Raw genomic sequence first — 19996 nt, forward strand, 5'->3', positions numbered from 1 at the left:
GAAAGATGGCATGAATACCTGAGAAATTCAAAGTTCAAATGAAACCAATTGAACATAAGCTGGCTGTTCAAAGATTTAAAAATAAATGTAGCAATTTTAAATTTAATACGTTGTTCAACAGGCAGCCAATTAAGATTTCTCAGCAACAAGGAAGCCCTATCATATTTATCAATTTCAAAAATCAATCTGGCAGAAGTATTTAGAAGGAGCTACAGTTTGCGGTGAAGCTTAGCAGAAATATCACTGTAGAGAGCATTGCTGTAATCTAACTGAGGTAGTAGAATAGCCTGTGCTATAGTACTGAAACTGGCTGAACTTAATGAAAATTTTATAGCTTGCAGCTGATGGAACTTAAAACATCTCTTAACTAAATCATTAATGTGTGTTTCTAATGTTAAGTTTTGAATCCGATGCCCAGGACTTTAGATGCTCTCTCAATATATAGAGTCTCACCTGAGATTGAAGTTAATTCATTAACATCCAATAGATCATATTCACCAAGCCATATAAATTTTAGTTTTTTTGCTAGTTTAATATAGAAAAAATTGTTAAAAGTCCAATTATCTACCAACTGAATACTACATTTCAAAACTTGGATAGTTTCTTCAGCACTTAACTGGCCAAGATCACTGCATACATAGGACCACATAAAAGTTAGCCCTATCTTTATGTGGTGCCCCATAGCTAGTTAAGTGCTTAATATCACATTTAACAAGCTATGCTTTAGCTGGCTCTGCAAACCCAGAAATTCAATGCCAAAGTCCGGATAAGGCCTAGCAGTGAATTTCCATACATAACGCTGGCAACAAAAGCAAAATGCTGTGTGCCACCAGCTAAATATTGACCCCTTGGATTATAGGTGATATTTTTATCAAAAATGATAACATCGACTAATGATAACAGTGTGGTGAATGCATCCCAGAGACAGTATTTAGGATTTGGAATTTTTGATATTCATATAGTAAACACCCAAACATAGTACCCTATCAAAAGCAAAGGTTATATGGCATAATAAATATTTGGATCACTATAGCAGAAATTTTGCTATAATTATCAAAAGAAAACTCACTCTCTTAACAACCTTTGATCTTTACAGAAGATGATGTAATAGATCTATCTGTACCAGAAATAGTTTTCAAGGGTGATCATGCGGAGTAACTAAAAGAAATCTTGGTGAACATGGAAGATGTACTGAGCAAATCAACAAATTAAACAGCAGTAAATTACCTGGACCGGAAGGCATGCACCCTAGGGTACGGCAAGAACTCAAACATGAAATTGCTGATTCACTGTTAGTGATCTGTAAATTGTTGTTTAAATCATCCGTAGTACCTGAAGATTAACATCGATTAACACCAATTTTTTAAAAAGGGAGTGATCTGGGAAATTACAGACCAGTAAGCCTGACATCATTGTCCCAATAAACCATGTTTATCTATGTGTTCTGTAATTTTATTCTTTATAATAGTTTCCACTATTTTGCCTGGCAGAGTCAGAATGGACTCAGTCAAGTCTTACCTCACCAATTTGGTTAATTTTTTTGAAGGTGTGAATAAACATGTCGATAAAGGTGAGCCAGGTGATGTAGTATATCTAGACTTTCAGAAAGTTTTTGACAAAGCTCCTCATGAAAGACTCCGAGAAAATTAGAGAGTCATGGGATAGGAGGCCATGTTCTGTTGTGGATTAGGAATTGGTTATTGGATGGAAGACAGAGGCTAATGTTAAATAGACATTTTTCTCAATGGAGGAGGGTGACTAGTGGAGTGCCACAGGGATATGTACTGGGACCAATGCTATTTAACATTTATATTGATTAAATTTGCAGACACAAAACTATTCAAAGTTGTTAAAACTCATGCGAGCTGTAAAAAACTGCAGGAAGACCTTAGGAAATTGGAGGGCTGGGCATCCAAATGGCAGGTGAAATTTAATGTGGACAAATGCAAAGTGATGCACATTCGGAAAAATAATCTAAATTGTAGTAATCTGATGCTAGCATCCACCTGGGGAGACAGCATCCAAGAAAAAGATCTATGTGTGATGGTAGACAATATGCTGAAATCTTCTGTCCGCTGTGCGCAGTAGCCAAAAAAAAAAAGAAAACATGATGCTTGGAATTATTAGGAAAAGGATGGTAAGACCATGAATACTATAATGTTTCTGTATCGCTCCATGGTGTGACCTCACCTTGAGTATTGCGTTCAATTCTGGTCGCCACGTCTCAAAAAAAGATACAGCGGAATTAGAAAAGGTTCAAAGTAGAGCGACCAAAATAATAAAGGGGATGGAACTCTCATATGAGGAATGGCTAAAGAGGTTAGGGCTCTTCAGCTTGGAAAAGAGATGGCTCAGGGGAGATACGATTGATGTCTACAAAATCCTGAATGGTGTAGAAGGAGTAGAACTGAATCAGTTTTTTACTCTTTCAAAAAGTATAAAGACTAGGGGACACTGAATGAAGTTACATAGAAATACTTTAAAACAAATATGAGGAAATATTTTTTCACTCAACGAATGGTTAAGCTCTGGAACTTGTTGTCAGAGGATGTGGTAACAGTGGTTAGTGTATTTGGGTTTAAAAAAAAGGTTTGGACAAGTTCCTGGAGGAAAAGTCCATAGTCTGATGTTAAGACAGACAAAGGGAAGCCACTGCTTGCCCTGGGATTGGTAGCATGGAATGTTGCTACTATTTGTGTTTCTGCCAGGTAATTGTGACATGGATTGGCTACTGTTAGAAATAGGATATTGGGCTAGATGGACCACTGGTCTGACCCAGTATAGCTATTCTTATGTTCTTATTGAGAGGCAATAAGATTAAACTAAGAGGCTTAACCTCTCACATTCTACCACCCTTTCTTTTTCCTTAAATAGAACTCTCTCCCCTCCTCCTCTCAAAACAATCTGATTCAGACAGGTAATTTTGACAAGATGGATAATAACAGTTTGCAATTATTCATAAACCAAATCAAATCATGATTCAATATCACCTCCCTATGTTGGCATTCAGTGCTTCAGTATAATCCATTCAAAATACCAAAAAAGCCAATTAATTATGCAAAACAGATTACTGTTCAAAAGTTCCAATAAGGAAATTCGTAGGAATTGATGACCTTCAAAGTAACATAGCAATACAGTAGATGACGGCAGATAAAGACCGCATAGTCCATCCAGTCTGTCCAATAAGAAACTCATAGAAATTGATGCAATAACATATATATTCTTGATCTCGATCTATCCTTGCCATTTTCAAGGCATAGACCATAGAAGTCTGCCTGGCACTGAACACAATTACTGAAGTTACAGTCTAAGCCCACTCTAGCCCATCTAGGTCTGTCTAGCCATAATTGGGGCACAGACCATAGATGCCTGTTCAGCTCTGGCCTTATTTCCTAATTACTGGAGTTACTGTGTAAGCAACACTAAGTTTTGCTCTGAGTCCATTCTCTTTCCATATAGGGATCCTTTGTGTTTATCCCACGCATTTTTGAATTCTGTTACTGTGAAGGCATTCCAGGCATCCACCACCCTCTCCATGAAAAAGTACTTTCTGCCATTACTCCTTAGTCAACTTCCCCTCCACCCACAACCTGAATTCATGTCCTCTAGTTCTATCAAAAGATTTGTTTGCATATTAATACATTTCAAATATTTAAATGTCTGTATCATATCACCCCCCCATCCCTCCTATTCTCTCGGGTATACATATTCAGTTCCTGGAGTTCAAGTCATTTTTTTATCATCTTAGCGAGATATGGCCTCAAAACTGCACACAACACTCCAAGTGGGGCTTCACCAACTAGTTGTACATGAGCATCAACACCTCTTTTCTTCTGCTGATTATCTCTCTTTCTATGCAGCCTAGCATCCTTCTGGCTATGGCCAATGCTTTGTCACAATGTTTTGCTGCCTTGAGATCCTCAGAAACTATCAAACCTAAGGTCCCCCTTTCTGGGTTGTGCTCATCAGTCTTTCACCTCCAATCTGGTATATCTCCTTTGGATTTCTGCATTCCAACTGCATCACTTTGCACTTCACATTAATTTCAGCTGGCAGTCCTTACATCATTCTTCTAATTTTTGTAGATCTCTTCTCATGTTTTCTAAGCCCTCTGGGGTATCCATTTTGTTTGTAATCTTCATGTCATTTGCAAAAGGCAAAATTTTCCTGCTAACCATTCGGCAATGTTGCCCACAAATATATTAAATAGAATTGGCCCCAGCACCGATCCCTGAGACACTCCATTACTCATCTTCGTTTCCTCCGAGCAGGTTCCATTTACCACCACCCTCTGTCATCTGTCAGTCAACCAATTTCCAATTCAGTTTATCATTTTGGGTCCTAACTTTATACTGCTCATCTTATTCATGAGCATCCTGTAGTTTTCTACTTCTTCTCTGTCCCCACTTTTGTGAAGTGGGCCCACATCCACTCTCTCTCCAATCCCTGGGTACTTCTCTTGTCTCAAATGATCTATTAAATAAATCTCTGAGTGGTCCCGCCAGGATTTCTTTGAGTTCCTTCAATATTCTAGGATGTATCTCATTTGGTTCCATGGCTTACTTTTTGTTTTTCAAGTTGTATATACAACCTTCCACTTATATATATATGCAGAAACAGCTGTAAAACACAAAATAGTTTCTCCAGTTTAAGCTTATGGAAAAGCAATTTGAAGTAACATTAGCCAGATATTTTCAAAGTTGGTGCTCTGGGCTTTGATTGGCCCTGGAATTCAAATCTAGCCAGGAGGTACTGTATTTTCTTCAGACTCAGCCAGGGAGCAGAGAGAGAAAGATCTCTTTACTAAGGCCCTGTGAGCAGTTATATTTCCTGAACTCTCTAGGTACTACCCAGGTAGTTTAGATAGTTTTATAATTGATCCATATTCAGTTACCTGTTATTGCTTGCTGATTTCACCTTTTTCTGTTCACTGTTCAAGTTCTGTGATAATAAACTTATAGTTTATTAGCTCTACTGTCCTGGACTGACTAAGAATCCTGGTGGTTTGTGTTTTGGGTTTGTGAGTTCTTTATGGGAACTATGGGACCCCTGGGAGTGTGGCCCCAGTGTCCTAGAAATCACCGTAAAATATGTGGGTGGGAGACTCGCCAAATGGCAAGTGGAACCTAGTGATTGGGGTAGAGGATTGGCTAGTATAGAGCACATGCCCAGGTGCAGGTGGGCCTGAGCAGTGCTGGGGACAGACCCTCCAGGTGGCCACGGGGTTAACCACAAGTGGGTGTTAGGCGTTTTGTGACACCTACAAAGTGTGCATGAAATAGATTTGCATAGAATGGAGGCAGTGCATAAAAATGTATCTCATGCATATTCATTATGGGTATCCTGAAAACCCAACTGGCTAGGGGCGTCCCAGGGACTGGGTTGAGAATCCCTGGTCTAAAGTATTTTGTGTGTATACACAATTGATATATAACTTAAATACCAATGCAGGAAACCATCAGAAAAAAAAAAGCAATCAGCTACAGTAGTTATAGTCAAAGCTGTAATTTAAAACTTTCAATCATCGGTCCACTGTAGTATAAGGCTTTAGTAGCTATCATTTTTTGTGCAGTCTTTTTTTTTTAATATATATTTGCATAGAATTTAAACAATGGCAACCTTCCACTTAAAGCATGCCACAATAATACTGTGCCATTAAAAACTAAAATTGACAGCACCATACCATAGTACCAAAGTAGATGACGGCAGAAAAAGACCTGCACGGTCCATCCAGTCTGCCCAACAATATAAACTCATATGTGCTAGTTTTTGTGTATACCTTACCTTGATTTGTACCTGTCTTTTTCAGGGCACAGACCATATAAGTCCACCCAGTACTATCCCTGCCTCCCAACCACCAAATGTGTCAATAAAAATTGAACTTATCCCCGAGGCTCTTTTTGGCATGCTGTTTTGTTCCTATGGCTTTCCGTATGCACTCCTGCAGACCTGACCTGGCACTGAGTTTCATAATGTCGGAAAGTAGAGGAGTGTGGTAGCCGTGTTAGTCCACTCTTAAGGTTATCAATAGAAATCAAACAAAATAAAACATGGAAAAGAAAATAAGATGATACCTTTTTTATTGGACATAACTTAATACATTTCTTGATTAGCTTTCGAAGGTTGCCCTTCTTCCTCAGATCAGAAATAAGCAAATGTGCTAGCTGACAGTGTATATAAGTGAAAACATTCAAGCATTACTATGACAGTCTGACAGGGTGGGAGGAGGGGGGTGGGTAGGAAGTATGCTTGGGGACATCAAAGCATATCATTGATATTCTAACAGGATGGGTGTGGATAGGTGAGGGGAGGGTGATCAACAGAGACATACAGCTTTATGGTTTATAATGGGCTAGGAACCCCAGATCCTTGTTAAGTCCTTTCTGTTGGGTGTTAAAATATTCAATCATTCTGACTTCAAACCTGTTGGGTGTTAAAATATTCAATCATTCTGACTTCAAACCTTTGAAGTCAGAATGATTGAATATTTTAACACCCAACAGAAAGGACTTAACAAGGATCTGGGGTTCCTAGCCCATTATAAACCACAAAGCTGTATGTCTCTGTTGATCACCCTCCCCTCACCTATCCACACCCATCCGTTAGAATATCAATGATATGCTTTGATGTCCCCATGCATACTTCCTACCCACCCCCCTCCTCCCACCCTGTCAGACTGTCATAGTAATGCTTGAATGTTTTCACTTATATACACTGTCAGCTAGCACATTTGCTTATTTCCGATCTGAGGAAGAAGGGCAACCTTCGAAAGCTAATCAAGAAATGTATTAAGTTATGTCCAATAAAAAAGGTATCATCTTATTTTCTTTTCCATGTTTTATTTTGTTTGATTTCTATTGATAATGTCGGAAGAAACAAACTAGAGCAGGGCTGGCTCAAGGCATGGACCAAGAAAGGCACTGACTGAGGGCACCAAAAGCCTGCCTCACCAGCTTCCATAAAGCAGTCACCTCCCTTCTTTTCGCTAGTGGCAGTGTCCCCATCCCCCTAACTCACTTCCACAACCATAGCCCCTCATCAAGAAGCCTCAGTTTAGAAGGGAAGGGTTAGGACTGCCATTGTAGTTGCAGATTCAATGATTAGGAATGTAGATAGCTTGGTGGCTGGTGGATAACAGGATCACTTGTCAGACCTCACGTGACACCTAGATAAGATTTTAAACAGTGCTGGGGAGAAGCCTGCTGTCTTTTTTTTAAATTTATTTTAATTTTGCTCACAACTTTTCAGTAGTAGCTCAAGGTGAGTTACATTCAGGTACATTGGGTATTTTCCTGCCTGGTGTTCTAACCACTAGGCCACTCCTCCACTCCTTCATGTGGGCACCAATGACATAGGAAAATGTGGGAGGCAGGTTCTGGAAGCCAAATTTAGGCTCCTAGGTAGAAAGCTCAAATCCAGAACCTCCAGGGTAGCATTTTCATAAGTGCTTTGGATTCTCAATTAGTGGATGAGGCGATGGTGCAGGGAGAAGGGTCTTAGATTGTTAAGAACTGGGCAACATTCTGGGGAAGGGGGAGTCTATTCCAGAATTATGGGCTTTCACCTTAACCAGGGTGGAACAAGGCTGCTGGCAACAGCATTTAAAAAGGAGATAGAGCAGTTTTTAAACAAAAAATTGGGGGAAGGCTGACAGTCGCTGAAAAGCACATGGTTTGGAACAAGTTATCTTTCAAAGATATCATAGTAACAGGGAAGATAACGAGGTTGCAATAGAGACCACAGTAGACCAGGTGTATTTAAATAAAGATCAGACAGACTTTCAAGATTGCAAATTATCACAGTCAACTGTTGAGAAAGTTGTAAATAAGAACAAACATAGTTTGAAATGTCTATATGCAAATGCCAGAAGCCTAAGAAATAAGATGGGAGAGTTAGAATATATTGCACTAAACGAAAAGACAGGTATAATAGGCATCTCTGAGACCTGGTGGAAGGAGTCCCAGGCTGCATAAGTGACCAGCTACAATTTTTGTTGCATATAAACAGTATTGCAGAGCTTTTTTTCTCCCCTAAATTATTAGGTCAATATATAGAGTGGAGGAGTGGCCTAATGGTTAGTGCAGCGGGTTGTGGACCTGGGGAACCGGGTTCAATTCTCACTAACTAATGGTGGATTGAGATCCTGGGGAACTGGGTTCAATTCCCTCTGTGTGACCCTGGGCAAGTCACTTAGCCCTCCATTGCCCCAGGTACTACTTAGATTGTGAGCTCAGTGGGGACAGCGCCATACCTGTAAGAAACTATAATCTGCTTAGGTCTAGATGGTATATAAATGTTAAAATAAAAAAATAAATAATACGTAAGTACATGTGTAGTTTAGCTGTATTTTCAGTGGCACTGTATATGTAGTTCACGCCACTGAAAATACATATGTAACTTACGTGTGTACTTCCACATATACTTTACATGCATAGGCACCATTATTTATGTTGCTTTCTGCTTTCTTCAGACAACCACCTGACTGGTGTTCTCAGTGAGAGGACCCCATGAACTCTAACTGTAGCTCCAAGGCCTCCCAATTTTGGGTCCCTTGATGGGGGAGGGAGGCATGTCAGCTTGTGCCTCCGAGTCCTGATATCAGTGTGGTTCATACCGGAAGACTAGCCCCAAAGCAAAGCCCCTTTGAGCTGGCCCTGCAGTGGAGGCAGTATTTACACGTTACACTGTATTCAGCATGCCAACTCTGCAGTTAAGTTCAGTGCTTTCACTCCCTATTAAAGAGTTGAGTAATGTTTTTGACATACAGTGGTGCTTTCTTAACCCAGAACCGACGCAGTGATATTACAAACTCAGTACCAATCTTCTCTATGGAAAAAATGTGAACTTGCCTCTACTTTCCACTACTCCAACCCGAAGACTTGGAACGCTCTTTCCCTTTACCTAAAATCGCAAGCTGACCACCATCTTTTCAAGAAGCTGCTGAAAACGTACCTTTTTGAACAAGTGTATTCCATCAGTAATTCTGCTGTTTAACCATCCTAACTGCTGCTAACGTTTTATCCTTATTCTACTGTAAAATTCATGTGTTGTATCTTTTAACTTTTGTAATTCATGGAAGCCACATTGTGCCTGCATTTGCGGGAAAATGTGGGGTAGAAATGAACCGTAAATAAATAAATAAATAAAACTGGAAAAAAGTATAAAATTTTGTATTCTATAAAAATCATAAAATACCAAATATTTCAGGCCACTGTCTTACCCTATTTTTCTTTACTTGGTATGCATTTATCTGTGCATATTGTAGACTTTCTTTTTATTAGCCTTCATCTTTCAGGACAGAGTCCAGTTTAAGGAGATGTCACCTACTATTAAATCTTTATTTTCTTAACCATATTCTGTGTTAGGAATCAAGTTTGTGGATTGTGGTCTACTGATATAATCTGAGTGGTTTTCCACCTATTTGGGTGACTTAGTAGAGAAAAGAGTGACTAACAGAGCCAGGGTGAATTTTAAGGAAGTGTATTTTCTCCAGTGAGTCACTAGAGGAGTGTATTATCTCTACTCTCAGAATGTTACATATCTGAATGTGATAGTGTATATTAAGTAGATGACTACGGTTTATATATCAAGGTGGGGAATGACTGTGGTTCAAACCCAGTGATCTTGTAGCCTTGTTTCTCTCCTACCATGCACAACAGCATCAGTGGTCTTCACCTATTTGGTACTTTCCTAAAAGGATCTGATGAAATCTAGATCTGGAGGGTCTGCAGATTTATGGCCAATGTTATCTAATGTTGATACATACATTACCTGCAGTACTCTTTATTGAGGTGAATGTATAATATGACCATCTCTCTTAACTATGTGCTGCGGTGTTTCAAAAAATAAATAAATAAAATAAAACCAAACAAACAAAAACAAAACAAAAAAACCCCCACACCTTACACCTGTTGGTTCACAAACCTTTCTCTTTTTAGATAGACGAGTGTAAGGCTGAACTGGCCACTATTATCATATTGTAAAGACAGGTTCTGGAGGGCTAACTCCATGAATCCCCAGAGAACATTGGTAACTAGGGGAACACAAGGTGCTGCAGCTTTTTGTGCTTCAGGAAGAGGACAAAGTATGCCGATTTTCCTTTCTGCTGACAAGAATGGGGTTGCTTTCACAATTGTTCGGAAGAATTTCAGGAGTGGCTCACCTTTCAACTGTGCTCAGGAAGGTGTTTTTCCTAATTCCTAGAGCTAAAGTAGTCTGTCCAGAGAGTCTTACAAGAAATGCTGCTCTCCATGGGATGGATCTTGAACCTAGAACTGCAGTGAGTTTGCCAATGTTCTGCAGCACTCTGGTATGACTCCCTGATAATCTACAGAAAGTACCGTGGGAAAGGGGCCTTACAGAAAGGATGCTGAACCCATTTTTGTGCACACTTTCTTGGTATACACCTTTCTGACATGTTTATATTTACAAACTGCATTCTGAACTCTGAAAACAACAAATTAACCCTCCCCCCCTTTCACGTTTTATAAACATGCTGATGAAATTCCATTGGTTCCCTGTTCCTTCAATCCTATTGAAGGAGAAAATGGAAAAAGAGGAACCTGTCAAAATACTGTGGAAGAAGCATGGCTTAGAGCAGCCACCATCAAACCAACTATGGCAATAAAACAGATTGGAGTTCAAAATGGCTGCAGAGTGAAACAGACGTGCGTTTCGAGCTCCCGCAAATTGCCTGATAATTTTCGCTATGCCTAAGAGACGGGGGAAAACCGCGGCCCCAGCCTCTCAGCGGTTAAATCCCCCTAACTCTAGTAGGCCCAATGGATACTTTTTTACGGGTAACTCCCGATCCTACCGTGTCAGTGAGCGGCCCGCTGACGATCTCCGCGGCAGTTGAAGGCCTGCAGGAGAGTCCTGGGCTGGAAGTTTCGTTAAGCCCTGACAGTAGAGCACCTCCCCTTCCCCCCTCAACCATGTGGAACCAGCTCTCCGAAGGTGGTGCCTCTGAACCTGAATTCCGAAGAGGTTCCAGGAGTCAGTAGGCAAGAGGCAAGGCAAGAGCAGGCGGAAGCAGTGTTACCCCATGGTCGTTGGAGCAACAATGGAGGAAGGTAATGCCTCAATCCTGGCAGGCTTCACTTCACAACAAACCGAGGTAGAAACTACTTTATTTCCTTTGTTACAGACAGTTAAATCCTCTGAAGTAACATTAGAAAATCTGTGGACACTGATTCTTGATTTGGGGAAGGCATTGTTACCTCAGACGCATAAGATAAAACAAGATCTTGGTTTAACACAGGAAAATGTGAAATTATTGACAGTACAAGTTCAAAAACAAGAGACTGAGCTTCAACAAGTTCGTGAGATACAAAATACAATGTTAAAAGATTTGACAAATTTAAGACGAAAAACTGAGAATCTGGAGAACTATTCAAGAAGTCATAATTTACGCTTTATACATTTTCCTTATTCTTCTACAGTATCTCCGCGAGAGATGCTAAAACTTTACTTCAAAGATATAGTCCAGATTGGAGAGGAGCATATCCCTCCTTTTGCTCAAGTTTTTTATTTGCTTCCTAAAAATTTGCAAATAAAAGAAACTCAGCCTTTGGATGTTACAGCGCTATTAGAAACATCGGATATAGATTCAATCACCCCAGCTACTTTGGTAGCGACAGTAGCGCTGATGCCAGATAAGATTTGGATACTGAAAATGTTTTACAAAAATCGTGATAAACCATTTAAAGGATTAAAGATTTCAATTTACCCTGACGTCTCGAGGGAGACACAGACTCGACGTAAAAGATTTCTTGAAAAAAAACAAGAAGAATTTTCCCTGGATTAAGGAAATGAGCCCTACTGAAATGTTTAAGAAATATTTAAAAGAAGTTCTGTTGTATCCAGATTCAGCTATTCCTCCTTTAAATAGGATATATTACCTTCTAATTCCTCAACAAGCTGAGTCTGGTGACAAGAGTAAATCAACTGAAATGGGGAATATAATCTCGGATCCTCATGCACAATTGGATATTTCAGCAATATTAGATACATCTTTATCCGAAATTGAACAGCGAAGGACTCTTTTGATATCTTTTGTTTTTGAACAGGATTTGAATGCTGTGTTGAAGTTATATTTTAAAAATGCTTTAAAAACTTTTTGTGGTCAAAGATTGTGGATATACCCGGATGTTTGTAAGACAACACAAGATAGGAGAAAATTGTTTCTTTCATATAGAGAAGAGACCCGAGCTCTGGGTGCAACATTTTTACTTGCTTACCCATGTAAATGTTTGGTGAAATATATGGGAGTAAAATATATATTTTTTGAACCGGAACATCTTAAAGCATTTTTGGCGATGAAAAAACTAACCATAGCACCTGTAGAGTAATTGATGTTATCAGATTATCAACAGTAGTAAGTTTAAGATAGTCCGGCCAGGCTATAAACGATATTCTTTTTGTTTCCTTTTAAGATCTCCTATAATTTAATTCACGTTCCCCTGGAAATTATAGTTGTGGTTTAATTAATTGTATAGCCTGCTCTTATTTGGTGAATTTGTGTATCTGCAAATTATTATTAATGTTTTGTTTAGATTAAGGACCAGGTATACAATGTATTTCCAATTACATGTTAATATGTAAAAAAATTTGAAACTTAAATATATAAATAAAAAAAAAAAAAACAAAAAAAAAAAAAAACAAGAAACGATTAATATGGGAGCAACTTTCTTCCTTAAATTCCCATGCAAGTGCTTAGTCACCTACCAGTCAGAGAAATTTATATTTTTTGATCCCTCCCAGCTTGAGACATTTATTACATCGAGAAAGGCTGTCGAAGTTGAACCCTCGGCAGTAATTAGCTCTTGATTTATAATGTAATAGGATCAAACGCACGATATGTTAAACTCTTCCTAAAAGATTGCTAAGTCTTCAACATGTGACATTTTTAAACTCCAATTGTGGACTATTGACTGGCAAATATTTAAATTTTGTGTTGTGATATTTTCTTGGAATTGATGTAAATTTTGATTTGGCCAGTTTTCTCATCAAGTTTAATGCTTGTAATAATTTAAAAAAAAATTTAAATAAATAAATAAATAAATAAAACAGAGTGGAAAATCAGGTAGAAACTGAAACTACAAGTAAATTTTACACCCTAGAAAGAAAGTTTACATTTTCTGCTTAAGGTACCACTGTGGTGGCAAGATAACTTGCACTTGAGCTCCACTTACTTTAAAATTTGAGGTAGCTCTGGACTCTTGTAGATGACTTATGCCTGTATCCTAGATCCTTTTGAAAAGGGACAATTGCACCTTAAGTCACGCAAGCTCCGAGATGGTGCAGCAATGTTATAAAGCTGCAGAAAAACACAAGGATAAAACCAACAGATCAGTACTGTAGAAGTAAAACTAACAAAATGACTCATACTTAAGTTGGACTCACATTTTAATGAAACAAAATAGTGCATAGTTTAAAAACAAATCCAGGTTTTTTGAATTGTGAAGACCAGAGTGGACAACAGACAGCATCTATAACACTTCAGCTATATTAAAATGAGTGAACATATAACACTGAATATTAATATTCTGAGATTCCTCAGGACAAGGTATGTCACTGTTGTGAAATTTCCATCTCTCAAAAGCTTCTTTAAAGCTCTCATTTTCCCAATTATATTTGGGCAGCATAACAGAAACCTGAGAATAATCAGGGGATAATAGGAGTGGCTTTTCATTAAACAAACTTTTGAAAGATGGAAATTTCACAACCGTGAAATGTCTTCTCCTGACGCATTCCACAATACTAATATTCAATTAAATATGGCTGAAGTGTTATGGATGCTGTGTATTTAGCTTTCACTTATTTTAAGATGAGAGAAATACATCCTGGGGATATTATGTTGTAAACACAACATATCTTCCTATATGCCTTTATAAATAGGGGCTCCCAGAACTGTTCCCAGTGGTGCACACATGCTCTTACACAAATTTGCACCTGTAACACACTGTGAAGGACGGTATACGATTATCTCTCTATATAAAAGGCAAAACCAACGTTCTATGAAGCCTCCAGCCGGAAGTGTGAAGGGGGCGAGATATCCGGTTTCCCTATGAGTGTCTGCCCCGCCCTCTCTGTAACACAGTCAGTGAAGGAAAACAGCAGAGCACGAAATCAAATCGCTGGCTCTGTAACACTGAAGGACTGAGAGGGGGGAGGGGAGAGAGGCCAGAGGGCAGGGACACACACACTCCCACATGCACACAGAAGAAAACATTGCTAGCCCCCGTTTCATTTGCATCAGAAACGGGGCTTTTTTACTAGTGTTTAATAAAACTTGCTATACCACTTATTCCAACATAGAAGGATCTAAGCAATTTAAAATAAAAAGTTAAAACATAAAATTAGAAAAGGAACGCTAATTTAAATAGGACATAATACATACATTCATTCCTGATCAACCATACCAGATAGTAGATGCTGAGCTCCAGGGGCCGGCTGACAGCCAGAGGACCTGTTTAGCCAAATGCCTGTTGACAGAAGTGAGTTTTGAAAAGAGATTCTTCATTATGCAAATAACCTGTTAAGTTGTTCCAGAGTGTAGGAGCCAGATTTAAAAAAAAAAGGCTGAGTGACTTGTGAATTCATGGTGGATATGTAGTAAGCAGACTAATGAAAATATTAAAAAGTAATGGAGATAAAACTGAACCCCGAGGAACACTACATGTGAGAGGATGTGGAAGAAGTTTATAGAGCCAGAGCAAACTGCAAAATGATGGTTAGTTAAGAAAGATGAACACCAGTTGTGAACAGGCCCTGAGATTCCAATATCAGTTAAACGAGCCAGAAGGAGTGAGTGATTCACAAGATCAAAAGCCGCAGAGAGATCCAGAGTCAACGTGAGTGTAATGTAACGTTTATCTAAAGTACTGTAGAGATCATTCAATAAAGCAGTAACTATGGTTTCAGTACTATGTCTTGATCGAAAACCTGACTACCGCAGGTTAAGAATTAAGGCTTGTTCAGTGTAGTCAAGCCGTTGGTGATAGACAATTTTCAGTAGTTTTGACAGGAAACATAGATTAGAAATAGGACAATAACTGAGAGGATTAGTAGGATCCAGTGATTGCTTTTTTAAGAATGGGGATAATCTAGGCCTTTTTCCAAAGAATTGGAAGTCAGTCTACAGATAAACTATGAGAGACAATTGCTAGAGCTAGGGCAAGGCAGCCTCGTCTGGAAGACCTCAGTCAAGTGGAGAGGAGAGTTTGTGAGGCATATACAAGAAAGAGTCAAAGCCAAAGTAGTGAGATTGGGAAGATAAAAATTAGACTAGATATAGAAAGTCTCTTAACATAACACGCAAATATATTGACTAACAGTAGATGCTAGGTTGCTGTGTGCCTACTTTTCACAAGTGTATACTCCACTCAATTTTATAATAGCTATGTTCTGCATGGCAAATGCTTTCTAAAATTAACCCTTAGTTTTATTCATTTCTAATCCATCATAGTGTTTGCATTCTTTTTATTATAAGAAGGAATGGAAGCCAGGTATCACTTAAGCAAAGGACTCTCAAAATATCTGGATGTAATATTTGTATTTATTAGTTCTTGATACAATGCCTTTCATTAGGGAAATCAAAGCAGTCCACAATCTAATATAAAGGAGCAGAAAAGAGGGAACTACAAGAAAATGATAGGAGAGCAAAGAAAAAACAGGGAAAATTAAAAGTTACCACTGAGGGATAAAAAAAAAAAGAAAAATTCAATGATGACAACTCAACTGCCTACTCCGATGCCAAGCCAGGGAAGGTCAACGTAAAGAGATGATTTTTTCAAGGATGCTTTGAACTTCAGACAGGACAACTCTGTGCATAGGGAAAGTAGAAGGTAACTCCAGAGAGAAGGGGCAATGCACAAGAAAGCAGACTGACACATGGATTCTAAGCAAGAGCAGTAGATAGGAGGAATTGATAGATAGTGGTCAGAGGAGGAGCACAAACAATGGGAAGATTTATAAGGGAGATTAAGGAAGAGAGGCAGGAATGATTCCCTTGATGTAGTACCTTATGGGACAAAGGATTTTATGTTGAATTTTATATGTAACAGGGAGCCAGTGATGCTGAAGGAATGGGGGTTGATGTGATCACAGTGGCCAGCTTGGGAAAGAATCCTAATTAAGGTACTTTGGATGGATTGTAACCATTTCAACAAATTAAGGAAGGCCGGCACACATATTATTACAGTAATTGAGCTGGTTTGGGGGGGGGGGGGGGCACAAGGGAATAAAGAAGAGTGCGCAAGCAGATTTAGTAATCACAAACAGATCTGATATAACACAGTGACAGAAAAACTTGACCACTGAAGAGAATTGAGGCTTACAAAATAACTGAGTGTCAACAATGATGCCAAGATACCTAAATGAATCAAACACAGGAGTCATGTAGAGTTGCAGAAACAGTGGGATGCGTTCAGTGACTCATAAGGCCAAAGATTTGATGGGGTTTAAAAGGAGGCGATTGTCAGGTTCTCAGGTTCAGAGCCCGCGGGGCTGGGCTCTGGAGCAAACGTGAGCCCTTGGGCTGCTGCCGAGGAGCGACAGCAGCAGGCAAAACCCACCAACCAACACTGGGCAAGCACACCGGCAGGGACTGCAGGCACTGCCCAGCGAACCGGAACACATGGACTGGAATCCCCCGGACTGGAGGACACAGGACTGGAACACACACCGGACCGGAACACACTGGACTGGAGCGCACCAGACTGGAACACACCGGACCGGAACACACTGGACTGGAGCACACTGGACTGGTCCGCACAGCTTCACCTGCACTTAGCTACTAAGCCCCCCAGAAGTTGAGCTCCTGGGTTCGAGTAGCCGGCAGGACTTACTGGATACCGGATGACACAGGACTGGAAACAGAAGTGCTCCTAAACCTAAACTGATCTACGTGCTCCCAAGCCCTAAACCAGCAAGAGTGTTCCTAACAGTAAACTGACAAAAGGACTTCCTAAGCCCTATACTAAACAGGAGCTCCTAAGCCCTGCTCAAGAAAGGGACTTCCTAAGCCCTAAACTAACAGAGCAGGGAACTAAACACAAAGCTAACACAGGTGCTACTAAGCACCAAGCTACAAGCAGAGCTTTACACTAATAAGCTAAACACAAAACTAACCAGCTACCTAAGCACTGCTCTAGCAAGCTAGATACAACTAACAAGGTGCTTCCTAAGCACTACTCTGGCAAGCAACCAGAAGAGCTCCTAGCACTAAAAGGGAAGACAGGGGAGGCACAAGGAAAAAGCAGGGAAGCTAACACATAAGCTAAAAGTGATTCTAAATCACCAAACACCAACAGCAAAGACTGCAATGCTCCCAATAGCACAAACACCAGAAGTACTTCTAACAGCAAACTCTGCAGTGTTCCTAACACCACCAAACCCTGAAGTACTTCTATCAGCAACAGAGCTTCCAAAGCCCTACACACAGCAATGCTTCCAAAACCAAGAGGGAAAAGCAGGGGAACCAAAGGGAAAAGCAGGAAAGCTAAACACACAGACACCAGTGCACACTGCACTAACACTAACCTGGACCTTTAGCAAAAGCAAGCAGGGAAACTAGACACAAAGTCAGAAGTGCACACTGCACCACCCTACCTAAAGCAAACACCACTGTTGCAAAGGCCCTGAAGGAAACAACACCACTTCCTTTTCAAGGCCCTCCCTGATGATGTCACACTCCCTAGACCTAGGCAAAAGCACACTGACCCAGAGAGGCCCAACCCACACCAATGCAAAACCGTGAAACACTTGAAGCCAGTACACCCAAAGAGAGGTAGAGCAACTCAGGCAACACACACACAGGTGCAGTATAGTAAAACAATTAACCCTATGCTGCTGGAAGCTGCCAGCACAGAGAGACAGAGCCAGCTCAGAAAGGAAAGAGAAAAGAAACAGAAGCCAGCTAAGAAGCTGACTCCCAGGAAAGAGGTAAGTTTGAGAGGGGTTCAGACCCCAATCATAACAGCGATTAGACAATAACTACGTCTATGAATCCAAAAAACTAAGGACAGTGGCAAGCTGTGGGTTGTAGGGATTTTGCATAGGTACCAAAAGAATGTTGTCCATGTAAAACTAAGCCTTAATCAAAAATTCCTGGATAACTGTGGTAGGGGACTAAGGAAATTTTTAAAAGCAGGGGAGACATAATAGAGCATTGTGGGACTCTGTACGAGAGTGGGAATGGATCAGAAGAGGAAGAGGGAAGTGAAATAATACAAATTTGATCAAAAAGAAAAAAAACAGAACCAATTAAGAACCATTCCAGAGAGACCGATAGCACAGAGCCTTGAAAGGAGAATGTTTGAGGTCATAGTTAGGTCAAGGGAGATAAGAAGTGCGGCACCAGTTTGATCAAGGCAGAATGCAAATTATTCAAGAAGGATGTCATGGTCTCAATTGCGTGTCCAGGTTACATAATAACATAGCAAATGACGTCAGATAAAGACCTGAACAGTCCATTCAGTCTGCCCAACAGTCACACTCATTATCAATTCATGATTAAAACAATGAATGTGATATAAAATACTTGATCATTGTCTTCCTTTGGCATTTCTGAGACACAGACCACAGAAGTCTGCCCGGCGCTGTCCTCACATTCCAGCTACTGGAGTTGCCATTGAAGTCCACTTGAGCCTATCCAAATCTGTCCTGTCATTTGCGGGACACAAACCATAAAAGTCTGCCCAGCACTGTCTTCACGTTCCAGCTACTGAAGTTGCTGTCAAAGCCCTCTCCAGCCCATCCTAAACTGAAAGCAGACTGTGGGAGGGAATCTTCAACCAGGATGAAGGAACAGGGTCAAGATAACAGGTAATGGGCCTTGATGAACAGACAAGTTTGGTAAACAATATACATGAGAGTTTCTGCTTCAAGTGGTACTAAGATACCACGTTTTTTTTTTAAGAGCAACACTCAAGTCATCTTCATATGATAGAATCAAACACCAGAGCTAAATTCTCAATGTATCCAAGAGAGACAAGGATATATATACACTAGGAAGCCCCAATTAAACTCAGGCTTTTTCAGTGTGTAAAAATCCAGTCTGACCATATGGGACCACAACCGTTTGAATCAAGTTCCAAAACTCCATAAAGTATATTCTCACAGAATTAACAATAAAGATGGAACAAAATCAGTCAGTCCAATAAATAATAATTACAATTATATTGGTGCAGATAAAAACTGAATTTGATTAGAGTGTTTTAGTGAGGGAGGGGGATTGTTATATTTCTTAGGTCTTATTCTCTTACATCAAAAATTTAAATAAGCTGTCAAAAAATACCAAACCCCCCCAAACAAAAAGCAAAACAAAACCCAGGAAAATAAGTAAAGACACATTACCTTTCTTCCAAGATGAAATGGCACAACTGGATCATCTTCAGCATGAAGAATAAGCAATGGGCAGGAAATGTATTTCACACTGGTAAAAAGCAAGAGCAGACATTTTAGGTTACACAGAATACCTGAGCTTTATTGGAAGACTAGTAAAACATGCCCGTTTCTGGAGGAAATGAAATGGGCACTAGCAAGGTTTTCCTCCCGAACCCCCCCCCTACCCACCCCTTCGGCGTTGTGAAGCCACTGACTGCCATTGCTTCGCACCTCGTCAACACACGCCACCTTCATCCACTGACGCCATTGCTCCGCCCTCGATCTTTGACGCCATTGCTCCGCCCTCGACGTCATCACGTTTGACGTGAGGGCGGGGCCCAGACACAGTGATTTCGGTGGCTTCACCACCACGAACCCTTCGAACCCGAAGGAAGTGCCCGCAGGAAGTGACACTGACGTCAGTGTCCTCAGAACGTTGAGGGTGAGTTTTATTATACAGGATACTTAAATTTAAATAAGTTTATTTAAAAACAACTATAAAAAGAGGAGGTTAGGAGCTACAGCTATAAAGATAACCTAGCATTATTTCTACTAGATTACTGATAGAGATAGATACTTTAGCTTTGGAAATACTGCCATCACTCTG

The 19996-nt window shown here is 40.0% G+C and overlaps 1 protein-coding gene across 1 annotated transcript in view; it reads right to left on the bottom strand.

Annotated features, from left to right (window-relative positions):
• Positions 1-13189: 13189 nt before the first annotated feature.
• ABHD12 (abhydrolase domain containing 12) overlaps positions 13190-19996 on the bottom strand; it is a 324548-nt gene continuing 317741 nt past the window's right edge. The window contains 4 exon segments of the mRNA XM_030196277.1: positions 13190-13230; positions 13233-13273; positions 13275-13318; positions 19360-19438. Of these exon segments, the coding sequence (XP_030052137.1) occupies positions 13190-13230; positions 13233-13273; positions 13275-13318; positions 19360-19438 (205 nt within the window).

This window comes from Microcaecilia unicolor, chromosome 3, assembly GCF_901765095.1.
Source record: "Microcaecilia unicolor chromosome 3, aMicUni1.1, whole genome shotgun sequence".
Taxonomy (NCBI): Eukaryota; Metazoa; Chordata; class Amphibia; order Gymnophiona; family Siphonopidae; genus Microcaecilia; species Microcaecilia unicolor.